At 44.8% G+C, this 12,151-nt stretch overlaps 2 protein-coding genes across 2 annotated transcripts; both read right to left on the reverse strand.

The window, feature by feature from the left end:
* Nucleotides 1–4,151: 4,151 nt before the first annotated feature.
* LOC119267899 lies at nt 4,152–5,619 on the reverse strand. Its single transcript, XM_037549352.1, has 2 exons — nt 5,039–5,619; nt 4,152–4,626 (listed from the first exon to the last, which is right to left on the reverse strand). Exons 1-2 carry the CDS (start codon nt 5,360–5,362, stop codon nt 4,513–4,515), a joined length of 438 nt encoding a protein of 145 aa, XP_037405249.1. The 5' UTR covers nt 5,363–5,619; the 3' UTR covers nt 4,152–4,512.
* A 397-nt stretch (nt 5,620–6,016) lies between these two features.
* LOC119267892 (plant intracellular Ras-group-related LRR protein 8-like) lies at nt 6,017–11,113 on the reverse strand. Its single transcript, XM_037549341.1, has 10 exons — nt 10,827–11,113; nt 10,643–10,737; nt 10,082–10,243; nt 9,291–9,401; nt 9,107–9,207; nt 8,266–8,403; nt 7,655–7,703; nt 7,450–7,515; nt 6,732–6,851; nt 6,017–6,330 (listed from the first exon to the last, which is right to left on the reverse strand). The coding sequence occupies exons 1-10, from the start codon at nt 10,981–10,983 to the stop codon at nt 6,208–6,210; spliced, it is 1,122 nt and encodes a 373-aa protein (XP_037405238.1). The 5' UTR covers nt 10,984–11,113; the 3' UTR covers nt 6,017–6,207.
* Between the last annotated feature and the right edge of the window lie 1,038 nt (nt 11,114–12,151).

The raw sequence follows: 12,151 nt of genomic DNA on the forward strand, positions 1-12,151 counted from the left end.
TGGGATGACAAGGATGCGTACTACTTCAGAGTGGTACGTGATCCTGTCTTGGAAGTCATGTTGCTAGACAACAATGAACCTACGAGCCATGGAGAAGCGATGGTGGGCCCGGATTCCAAAATGGCTCGAGGCCATATAATCCGAGAGAGGATCCATATATGAAAACAAAGTGTAGACTTTGGCGGAACGGCTCGATGGTCGTAAGGCTGTTGAGTACAGATGGATTTTAAAAGGAAGACGGACAATGATGGCAAGTATCACCATTAAGAAAGCTCGACTTGTCGTTAAGATGTTTTCCGACAAGTTCAAGGAGTTGACTACGGTGAGATTTTCTCACTCGTAGCGATGCTAAGAGTCTGTTGGAATTATATTAGCGGTCACTGCATTATTTGTGAAATCTTGCAGATAGGATATCAAAAACATTGTTTCCTCACGATTTTCTTGAGGAAAGGTTGTATGTGATACAACCGGAAGGTTTTGTCAATCCTGAAAGATGCTAATAAGTATGCAAAGCTCCAGCAAATCCTTCTAAGGACTGGAGTAAGCATCTCCGAGTTGGAATGTACGCTTTGATGAGATGATCAAAGATTTTGGGTTTATACAAAGTTTATGAGAAACTTGTATTTCCAAAGAAGTGAGTGGGAGCACTATAGAATTTTTGATGAGTATATGTTGTTAACGTATTGTTGATCGGAAATGATGTAGAATTTCTGGAAAGCATATAGGGTTATTTGGAAAGTGTTTTCAATGGAAAGCCTGGATTAAGCTACTTGAACATTGAGCATCAAGATCTATAAGGATAGATCAAAACGCTTAATGGTACTTTCAAATGAGCACATACCTTGACATGATCTTGAAGGTGTTCAAGATGGATCAGTCAAAGAAGGAGTTCTTGCCTGAGTTGTAAGGTATGAAGTTAAGACTTAAAGCTTGACCGCGGCAGAATAGAGAGAAAGGACGAAGGTCGTCCCCTATGCTTTAGACATAGGCTCTACAGTATGCTATGCTATGTACCGCACCTGAAGTGTGCCTTGCCATGAGTCAGTCAAGGGGTACAAGAGTGATCCAAGAATGGATCACAGGACAGCGGTCAAAGTTATCCTTAGTAACTAGTGGACTAAGGAATTTTCTCGATTATGGAGGTGGTAAAAGAGTTCGTCGTAAAGGATTGCGCCGATGCAAACTTTGACACTAATCTAGATTATTCTGAGTAGTAAACTGGATTCGTATAGTAGAACAGTCATTTGGAATAGCTCCGAATGTAGCGTAGTAGTTGCATCTACAAGATGACATAAAAAATTTGCGAAGTACATACGGATCTGAATGTTGCAGACCCGTTGACTAAAACCTCTCTCACAAGCAAAACATGATCAAACCCAGAACTCATTGAGTCTTAATCACATGATGATGTGAACTAGTTTAGTGACACTAGTAAACTCTTTGGATGTTGGTCACATGGGGATGTGACCTTGAGTGTTAATCACATATCGATGTGAACTGGATTATTGACTCTAGTGCAAGTGGGAGACTGTTGGAAATATGTCCTAGAGGCAATAATAAATTGGTTATTATTATATTTCCTTGTTCATGATAATCGTTTATTATCCATGCTAGAATTGTATTGATAGGAAACTCAGATACATGTGTGGATACATAGACAACACCATGTCCCTAGTAAGCCTCTAGTTGACTAGCTCGTTGATCAATAGATGGTTACGGTTTCCTGACCATGGACATTGGATGTCATTGATAACGGGGTCACATCATTAGGAGAATGATGTGATGGACAAGACCCATTCCTAGCCTAGCACAAGATCATGTAGTTCGTATGCTAAAGCTTTTCTAATGCCAAGTATCATTTCCTTAGACCATGAGATTGTGCAACTCCCGGATACCGTAGGAGTGCTTTGGGTGTGCCAAACGTCACAACGTAACTGGGTGACTATAAAGGTGCACTACGGGTATCTCCGAAAGTGTCTGTTGGGTTGGCACGAATCGAGACTGGGATTTGTCACTCCGTGTGACGGAGAGGTATCTCTGGGCCCACTCGGTAGGACATCATCATAATGTGCACAATGTGATCAAGGAGTTGATCACGGGATGATGTGTTACGGAACGAGTAAAGAGACTTGCCGGTAACGAGATTGAACAAGGTATCGGGATACCGACGATCGAATCTCGGGCAAGTATCGTACCGATAGACAAAGGGAATTGTATACGGGATTGATTAAGTCCTTGACATCGTGGTTCATCCGATGAGATCATCGTGGAACATGTGGGAGCCAACATGGGTATCCAGATCCCGCTGTTGGTTATTGACCGGAGAGTCATCTCGGTCATGTCTACATGTCTCCCGAACCCGTAGGGTCTACACACTTAAGGTTCGGTGACGCTAGGGTTGTAGGGATATGTATATGCAGTAACCCGAATGTTGTTCGGAGTCCCGGATGAGATCCCGGACGTCATGAGGAGTTCCAGAATGGTCCGGAGGTAAAGAATTATATATAGGAAGTGCTATTTCGGCCATCGGGACAAGTTTCGGGGTCACCGGTATTGTACCGGGACCACCGGAAGGGTCCCGGGGGTCCACCGGGTGGGGCCACCTATCCCGGAGGGCCCCATGGGCTGAAGTGGGAAGGGATCCAGCCCAAAGTGGCTGGGGCGCCACTTCCCTCTAGGGCCCATGCGCCTAGGGTGGAAAAACCCTAGGGGAAGAGTCCCAAAGGGGGAAGGCACCCCCTAGGTGCCTTGGGGAGGAGGGACTCCTCCCTTGGCCGCCGCCCCCCTAGGAGATTGCATCTCCTAGGGCCGGTGCTCCCCTTAGGCCCCCCTATATATAGTGGGGGAGATGGAGGACTTCTCACCTAAGCCTTTGGTGCCTCCCTCTCCCTCTCCAACACATCCTCCTCCTCCATAGAGCTTGGCGAAGCCCTGCCGGAGTACTGCAGCTCCATCACCACCACGCCGTCGTGCTGCTGCTGGAGCCATCTTCCTCAACCTCTCCTCCCTCCTTGCTGGATCAAGAAGGGGGAGACGTCGTTGCTCCGTACGTGTGTTGAACGCGGAGGTGCCGTCCGTTCGGCGCTAGGATCATCGGTGATTTGGATCACGACGAGTACGACTCCATCAACCCCGTTCTCTTGAACGCTTCCGCGCGCGATCTACAAGGGTATGTAGATCCACTCCTCCCTCGTTGCTAGATGACTCCATAGATTGATCTTGGTGACACGTAGGAATTTTTGAATTTCTGCTACGTTCCCCAACACTCTGGCCGCACGAAGCCTGTAGCGGTGGTCGCCGACGTGCTTGTCGGTGGCAGCGACGTCGCCGGAGTGGCGCGGGGGGCCGGCCAGCTCGGGCTCTCCCGATCCGACGGGATCGAGGTAGCGGGCTCTGTCGGGCATGTCCAGGGGTTGATTACTTTTTTTAGATCTACTAGGGGTCTGTGTGTAATTTTTGCCAAGTCAGCTCCTTACAGCCCGGTTCAATGTGTCAAAAAGTGATTAAATGGGCTAAATCACCTGATCAGTGCAATTTGCAAAAAGTTTACTAAAAACACGATGGTTTTTGCATAAAATTATGAAGTAGGCGGTTTTCTGCAATCGATGCCCTAAATATGATGATTTTTGCAATTAACTCGACAATACACAGCATCCTTCGCCTACAAGATTAGAATAATCAAATAGACAATCGATAATCATTTGGAAGCATCTTAAAAGTTCTAGTGAAGTAATTCCTTGCAGTAAAATCTACCCACCTGAGTTCAAGTCTAGACTTGATACATGTTCCATCTTGCGTTAATTTTTCTCACCACCACTATTCGTCTCTCCTTCCAACCTTCATCATTTTTTTCAGATTTCCATGTCGATCTGGTTTTCATAAAAAAGATTTTTGATAACCCAATAAATCAGATCAATCTATTGTATAGCACTAAATTCACGATCCCCCAACAAATTGTTTTTTGGGATAAAACCTAATGCCGGTTAGACATCTTTTGTAATCCAACAATCAGCAATAAATTCATGCTCTATAAACAAATAAATACACCCTTTATTTGCAAATGTAAGATGTTTTGGCAGTTTAGATCTCTTATCTTTGGTAAAGTGGTCAAAAAGATCAATGGGCACATCTATTTTTGTCAGTTTAAATAATGACAGAATGTATATTTTATAACCAAAAGATAATTCTATTTTATTTTTTCCATTTTTACATCAAGATTTGCTCTGCGTGGTTCTCTTATATCGCGTTAAAAAATAAGGCACTGCTAGGCGCGCGCCGAAATTTTCAGCCGGTCAGCGCCCTAGCGTTGGATACAGACACACGTGACCGTCAGATCTAGAAAAAAAAATCCCCTCCTCGCTCGCGTACAAAGCACAACTCCATGAACCGCCCGGGCCTCGCGCTAGCAGCTCGCCGAGCCGATCGTCGGCGCGCTCGCCGGGGCCGCTCTTGGGGATTGCATAACAGCCGCCAGTGGATCCCCTAGCGCGCGGTCACCGACAGATTGCAGCTCTAATCCCCTCCCCCGGTTAATTCCAGCTCACGATTCGCCATGGTTGCAGCATCCCCCTGATCTACGTCATTGCCTCCGGCTCGTCGGCTTGCATCTGTTGTCCTACAAAAAAACTGAAAACAAAACAAAATCCTTGAAGCAAAATATTACTAGGTTCCAGCAAGAAAAAGCTCAAGTTCCAACATAACAAATTCAGTTGCAAAAAATAGCTCCAATGATTAGTTGTAGCGAGAAAAATACCAGCTTCCAGCAAAAGAATAGATCGGTTCCAGCAAAAACAAATTCAGAGGAGAAGAGCTGCAGGGTCGATTGTAGCAAAAAATAAGGTAGTTCCAGCAAAATAATATGCCGGTTCCAGCAAAAAGAACACCTCACAAACCAACCGAGGGCCGACAATGTCGCCAAAAATCATGCCTCGCTGCCGACGGTCACGAAACAAAAACATCTCAGCGATCCAGCAAAAAAAAAACTTGCGGTTGTAGCAAAAGAAAAAAAGGACGGTGCCAACAAAAACGACTGGTTCACCTCGCAGCTCCACCGGATCTGGTTGTAGCTCCGCCGGACAACGCTTCCAGCTTTTCTCATCCATGGTTGTAGCACCCCCTCACCAGCATGTAGGAACCTTGCAGCTCCGCTAGACCGTGGTTCCAGCTTTCTCCGACCACGGTTGCAGCTCTGCGGAACTGCGGTTGCAGCACCGCCGAGCCAATCCACGCCGGCGGCCACATAGCTTGCAGTTGCCGGCCGTGCCGCCACTCGTGCTCGTGATGCGCCGTCGTCCAGTGCCTTTGGACCACCACCCCCGCCATCTGCTCGCAGTGCGCGCCCTACCGTCGCCCAACAAAACATCACACCCGCCCCCTCCCCTCGCCATGGATAAGAGCTCGTCAGGAGGTACAAACGGCGGCGAGGTATTCAGGATCGGGATGAAACAGAAAAAAGGGGATTGAGGAAGAGAGAGAGGAGGAGGAAGAGATAAGGTGGGGATAGATCGTGTGTGGGTCTCACAATGGACATGGCTTCTTGTGTTTCTTCCCGTCACGAGCGGGTGTGGATGTGTGTCGTGGTTTCCCGAGCGAGCGAGGTGCGACCGGCCCAAGTTTCAGCCAGCGCACCGTTCCCAAACATTTACCTAAAAAATATTTGGGTTCTGTCGTCCGCTTATGCTTCGTCCAACCTTACATCCATTCTCCCCTCACTCTCCCGTTTTGATTCTTTTTGTCTCATCTCAAGTCTTTTTACATAAATTTTCCTGAAACTGCCTTAACTGCATCCACCTATTATTAACTTACCAAACAAAAATATATTTTCTTTCATAAGCCAATAAGTGCTTACCAAATAAAATAATATTTTTTACACAATCAGGTTAATATGGGCAGATAAACACAGGTTACAGTACTAGAAAAATTCTAATCCCGGTTGCAACGCATAGGCAATCATAGTGTTTCTAAAAAAATCTTGGAAGTTCTTGATAAGTTATGAATGCTGGGGATGCAAATGCTCTGATAATGTTTAACAGGTAGCCACCACTTTTCATCACTTGGTATTAAAATGTAATGAAATGATAGGAATAAACAAATACACGACCAAAATGTGAGGAATAATATCAGCTCCGTGTCTGTTCAAGTTCAATTCTAGAATAATTCTGGGACAATATTGGAAGCGCAAAACCCTGTCTGTAATAAGAAAGACAATTATGCATGCCGGTTATCATCATCCGCACCCTCGTCGAAAACACCTGATGATCCTACATGAAAATCCAGCTGCTTTTGATACTTCTGCCGCCTACGTTCATCAAACTCCTCCCAGCCCTCCAGCTGCTCGTATAAAGTAAAATAACATTAGCACCATAAAATATCTATGTCAGAGCCAAGGCCAAACAGGCAATACGGTAGAGGATTTAATCATATTTCGGTTAAAATGTAAGGAATAGCATCGATATAGAACAAATAGTGTACTTATCAACAAGGTGGTATAAACATGGAAACTATATTATGTGGAAGTGTCCCAGGGCGAACCCAGCTATAGAAAGCAGCAGTAAGAGAGATTGCAGAAACAAACAGAACTTGAATGGTGAAACTATAATTTCCTATTCCAAATGTAAGTATGTAGGTCAAAAAAAAGAATGTATATAGCCATCTTAATTCCACTGGAGCGATGATGATAACAAACAAAACTACCTATGTGTGAAGGTTTCAACCTTTCTATGAACTTATACCTGTCGAAGAATGTCATTTGTAATTCCAGTGCCATGGAGATCAAGTGTAGTAAGCCGCCAGCACTTCTTGAATAAAGTCGGCGGTAGGGAATTAAGACCATTGTTCCTTAGATGCAGAGCCTGTTGGAAGTAACTTCTTACAAACATCGAATAGTACGGTATGTTCTCTTCAGTATAAATGTCGCCAAGATTAAAAAGAAGAGGCGAGCAAATAGAGAATAGAAATGTGCAACACGGTTACACAAGAAACAAGAGACAAATAATTTTCTGTTTTCACCACAAGATAGCAAGTATTGACCAAATAAAACAAAACCAGTCGTCCATTCCATGCTCTAATTTAGTAAATATATCATGCAATATCACCAAAGCCTAAACATTTATGACTTTCTCGACTCTCAAGTAATTAAACAAGAGTTTAGTGAATGATTCTTTAAGAAACAAAGAGAGTTAACTCACATGCTGAGAGAGTTAACTCAGCCTACGTGAGATCAAAAACATCATGAAGGAATAATTCACATTAATAACGGTTGAATTTGTTGTGCTATTATGTTATGCACAAGAATAATTACTACATTCACAGGTTAAGCATCTGCATTTTTAAAGTCATTACAATTGGACATTTAATGTTGTGACATTTAACTCAGATGTTGTGCACATATACATACCTAGTGATTGCGAATGCATCTTCCCATGTAGGTATAGGCGGTTAGGCACATACCTTCAGATTGTGAAGGTTTCCGCAAGCCTTTGGTAGTTCGGCTAAAAGATTCGATGATAAGTCCACCTGATGAAGTCAAAACTTTGGTGAACAACTGCCAACTACAAAGCTCAAAAGAGTTCATGGGGCATTTGCTTCGAAGGATCACTGCATGCTAGGATAGGTGGCTGCTTCACTGGAGAAAGAGAGAAGAGAAAGCACACACCTCGAAGAGAGATTCACAGTCGCCTATAGAGGAAGGCAGCGAAGTTATCCTGTCAAGTGAAAATGATGTAGTGTGAAAGATCAGGATACCTTTCAATTTTCAGATCAAACAGTACCACCATAATTCCCATTGGATGCTACAAGTATAACACATGCCAACATTTAGGAACAATAGAATATTCATAGAACTGCCACTACGAAAGCTCATGTTTTTCCCCTTCATTCTAATCCTATAAACTACAATGAGAACAGCAGAAAATTAAGAATTTAGCATATAGATCGCCCCTCTTCCCAGTAACCTCATATTACTTCCCAAATTTAATATACAGCATCTATCTGTAGTTAGCAGGCATATACATAAGTAAAAAGTGTGAATACTGATGTACTACAATGAGAACAGCAGAAAATTAGGAATTTAGCATACATACAGATCGTCCCTCTTCCCAGTAACCTCATATTACTTCCCAAATTTAATATACAACATCTATTTAGTAGTAAGCAGGCATATACATAAGTAAAACATGTGAATACTGATGTTAGCATATCAAAACATCAGATAACATCACTGAGGGTACTGCAAGTCCAGTAAGTGGCAAGTTTAGCACACACTACCTATTATTATTTGCTATAAGAATCTCTAGCTGCTTCAGCAAACCTATTTCAACAGGTAGGCTGCCAAGCATGTTATTTGCAATGCGAAGTTCACGTAGAAAAGTCAATGTGCCCAAACTCGGAGGTAAAGTGACCAATCTGCAAGATAATGAAAAGGGTTATAAACCGAAGCATCTTGTGATCCTGAGTACCAAAGATGCATGTCAAAACATACAAAGATCAGGTTGTTTAGTCTTCCAGACAAAAGTCAATGCAATAGAGGTATTTTGTTCAAATGAGAACTATGAACCTTTCTATTGGCAGGTAAATTTGCACATACATCTCGAGAGTAGGAGCAAAGCCCAGTGACAAATTCTTTAAATAGGTATTAACGAAGAGCCAGATCATGAACAAGAATGCAGTGGTTATTTCATAACCCAAACTAAAATAATTACTTTTAGTTGTCCCATTAATCACGAAAACTTATTAGATAGATACACAAACTGCACCAGATGATTATGAAACTACAGGATTCCATCACAGATGATCCGAGAAAAACCAAGCTACTGGATTATAAAATACATTCTCCCAATGTTATTTCAACTAATGCACTCTGCATGTATCAGTTTTGTGTCAAACATTGGTTGCTCTCAGTCAATGGTCAGAGCTGGCGAGTCAAAAAGATATATATAAAATAGGAGCAACTTTTACAAGTGGGTGGTAGCAGCAAACATATACAAGATGGGGGAATGTAATAATTTTCAGGAGATTATAAATGACTCAAGATTGTTTGTGTCCACTTGCAGCATAACAAATATTCACAGTATGAATAACACAACAGGATTTGAAAATTCAGACCTACCGATTTTGGCTTAAAGATAAAACTGTTAATGTATCAACACATGATAGACCTTCCCAGCTGATGCCCCCATCAGATATGTCATTGGCGGTTAGCAACAATTTCTACACGATGAAATGACGATATTTTCAACTATACCTCCTTATAAAGAAATCCATCAATGAATTTATTTGGAAACAACAATTACATTTAATGATTTAACTGCAGCAATTTTCTGTGGAATTGCTTCAATTGAGTTGTTACAGACATCTAGTACTCGTATGGAGGAGCCACAGTCCCAGACTTCCTCAGGCACAGCCTGCATCCCAAATTACAACCAACGAGAAAAATTAGGTATGCAAAACATAAAAGAAAATTTGTAACTCAGAAGGCAAGAGGTAAAGGACGGGTCGTCGGTGTAACAATAGAATAAAAGCATTCCATGATGATTAAAAAAAGTCTTGCTTCATCACATGGTGTCTTGGAGAATGGAGATGAACCTGGTAATGTGACATTTGCACATATCCTACATAACAAAGTAGGTGATCCACACTAACATATTTATCTCAACATGCAAAAAGGCTCGAATGTTTTAATTATATTTATGCTATTTATATTCAAGAAATAGTTTACAATTATAAAATAATCATATGTACTTTCAGTTTAGTTCTTATATTATTAATCCAAATCGAAATATATTGCAAACAATTCCAATAGCAACGCGCGGTAACTAGCACAATAGATGGTATAGACCTCAAGTCAGTCTACCAACATGAAAAGAACCTTATGTCAGGACTGCTTTCATTATTTCGTCTGGGCTCTACTCAACACAAAAAACAACCATTAACCGCTGATTGTATTAACGCACCATTAATTGACACGGGAACTTCCACTTTTTTCATAGAAAGGCAGTTACTGAAGTTTGATAAACGTCAAATCACAGCTATTATATGTTGCTTTGAATTTGCAAAGATACTGCAAACAAGTTGAATCAGATACCTTCAAGCTGGAACCAGATAAAGCAATGACACCTGTTATTTTCCAACGCTCCGCTCGGCTTTTGCTGATAATCTCCGGTTTTAGTGTTTGATTATCCTTAACATTTGAGGTTCTTTTTGCACTTGGTGCAAGACCACTGCTATTCTTAGTGATGGGGCCTTCCTGTGGAAAGTAGTGCACATGTAAGTTGATTGTGACAAACTACTCCATAGATAACCTGTATGACATGCTTTTACAATTGACTCCTAATGAAATTTTAGCATTGACATGTGGTGACATGGCAGGAACTATGACTTCGCAGAAATTTCCCCTAAACATCAGAAAACCCCAATGATTGAAAAGTGAGGGCATCAAACTGAAGAATGAATGAAAATAAAGCTCCTCATCCTACTAACGTTGAGCATAACAAAAAATTCCGGTCTGTATCGACTTTGGAGTAACCATAAAAGCACATGACTGAAATCGAACTTCTGCAGGTTCATTGCTAAAGATCTGAAGAAAAGAACGGGAGAACGAACGAAAATAATCGTACAGATTAGAGAAGAAATCAAGGTGATTTACCCCTTGATGAAGACCCTGCGAAGCGATGAGCATGACCTTGGATCCGTCCCCCACCTGCATCGAGCTCAGACTCGCGGCGTCGGCAAGAACTTTTCCTGGAATCGCAAGGAAAGTAAGAGAAACAGCAAAAGGGTTAACCCAAAGCAAATTCCCGTTCAGGCGGTAAGGGTTTGGGATTCGGTACCTTTGCAGATGAGTTTCTGGCCGCGGGGGAGAACGTTGGTTAGCGGCTGTAGGAGGAGCTTCAGCTCCGCGGTGGAGGCGGATGTCGGGAGTTCCACCGGAATGGTTCGGCCGGCGAACTTCACCTGGACGGTGATTGTGGGCGGCGAGCTCTCCATGGCGTGTTTCCCCGCTGCTCGATCGAGCGAACGCAACTTTTTTTTTGGATCAATCGAGCGAACGCAACTGAACCACCCCTTTCCGCCTGCTCATCTCCAGCCGCGCCCTCCCATGCGTTTTTCACGCGCCGACGCAAAGTGATATCTGAGAATCTTGTTTTTCGTCAGTTTGGACCGAAATTAACGCCGGTGGACCCAGACAAAACCCAGCACGCTGCGAGGCGCCCAGTGACGCCGGTGCGAGACGATTCGGCACAAAAACGGATGGGTCCGTCGAGTCAGCGACACGCCGCTTCATCGCCCTTGTCTCAGTTCCCGCGGGAATCAATGCGAAGGATGCCGCGCCGGTCAGCCTCTATTAATGCCTCATGTGCGGCGCAGTGAACGCGCCGCGACGCGCGTCCAGCCACGCGTCGTCCGGCATGCAGCCCGACGTCGTCCAGCTACGGCTATAAAAGGCGACCTCCCCACCGATGGACGCCACAGCTCTCATTTTCCCCACTCTCCGGCGCAGAAAGCAGCACTCTCTCCCCTCTTCCCACTGACAAGAAAAGATGGTCGAGAGGTACCCAGGCAACAGCGCGGTGGCGAACGGCTTCGGCCGCCGCCACCTCCAAGAGGCGGAGACACGGCTGCTGTACGAGGCGAAGTACCCGGCGCCCCTGGACATGCGAGTGCCAGAGACGTGGAGGCTGAGCGCCGGCGGCATCCCGGTGCCACCGGTGCCCGAAGGGGCAGCGCAGCGCGGCGAGATCGCCCGCATTCGCGCCTCCCTGACGGAGGAAAAGCGGAACGAGCCGCACTACGCTGCCGATAGTCACGCCCTCTGGACGATGTATTTCGAGCACCGCCGCGAGGAGCAGATCGCCTCCACCAACGGCATCATCCCGCGGGGCCGCCACAACACCGACGAACGGCGCGAGTGGTGGGGCGTTCCGGGCCGCACCCTCGAGGCCGTCCTTAACCACATCGAGATCGGCAACGTGTCGCGCCTCGAGTACCCGCAGCGGCCGTCCTTCTCTCACCGCCGTGGTAGCTCCCGGACGCCGTGATGGATAGAGCCAGAGTCGTCCTAGCCGTCGGGCTCCGGATCGCCGGCCACGCTCCGCCCCGTCAAACCCGAGCCGGAGGAGACGCCGCTCCGGCGCAGCACCCGCAGCGGCGCCCT

This window comes from Triticum dicoccoides, chromosome 1A, assembly GCF_002162155.2.
Source record: "Triticum dicoccoides isolate Atlit2015 ecotype Zavitan chromosome 1A, WEW_v2.0, whole genome shotgun sequence".
NCBI classification, from domain to species: domain Eukaryota; kingdom Viridiplantae; phylum Streptophyta; class Magnoliopsida; order Poales; family Poaceae; genus Triticum; species Triticum dicoccoides.

Bases quoted from the DNA above. Each gene is read 5' to 3' on its own strand.
- LOC119267899 (XM_037549352.1), bottom strand. From the start codon at position 5,362: ATGTTTTGTTGGGCGACGGTAGGGCGCGCACTGCGAGCAGATGGCGGG. The intron at 4,627-5,038 runs GTGAACCAGTCG...TTTTGTTTTCAG, and splicing joins AGATCCGGTGGAGCTGCGAG to TTTTTTTGTAGGACAACAGA.
- LOC119267892 (XM_037549341.1), bottom strand. From the start codon at position 10,983: ATGGAGAGCTCGCCGCCCACAATCACCGTCCAGGTGAAGTTCGCCGGC. The intron at 9,402-10,081 runs GTATCTGATTCA...TTTGGGATGCAG, and splicing joins TATCTGGTTCCAGCTTGAAG to GCTGTGCCTGAGGAAGTCTG. The intron at 6,852-7,449 runs GTATGTGCCTAA...TACTTCCAACAG, and splicing joins GAAACCTTCACAATCTGAAG to GCTCTGCATCTAAGGAACAA.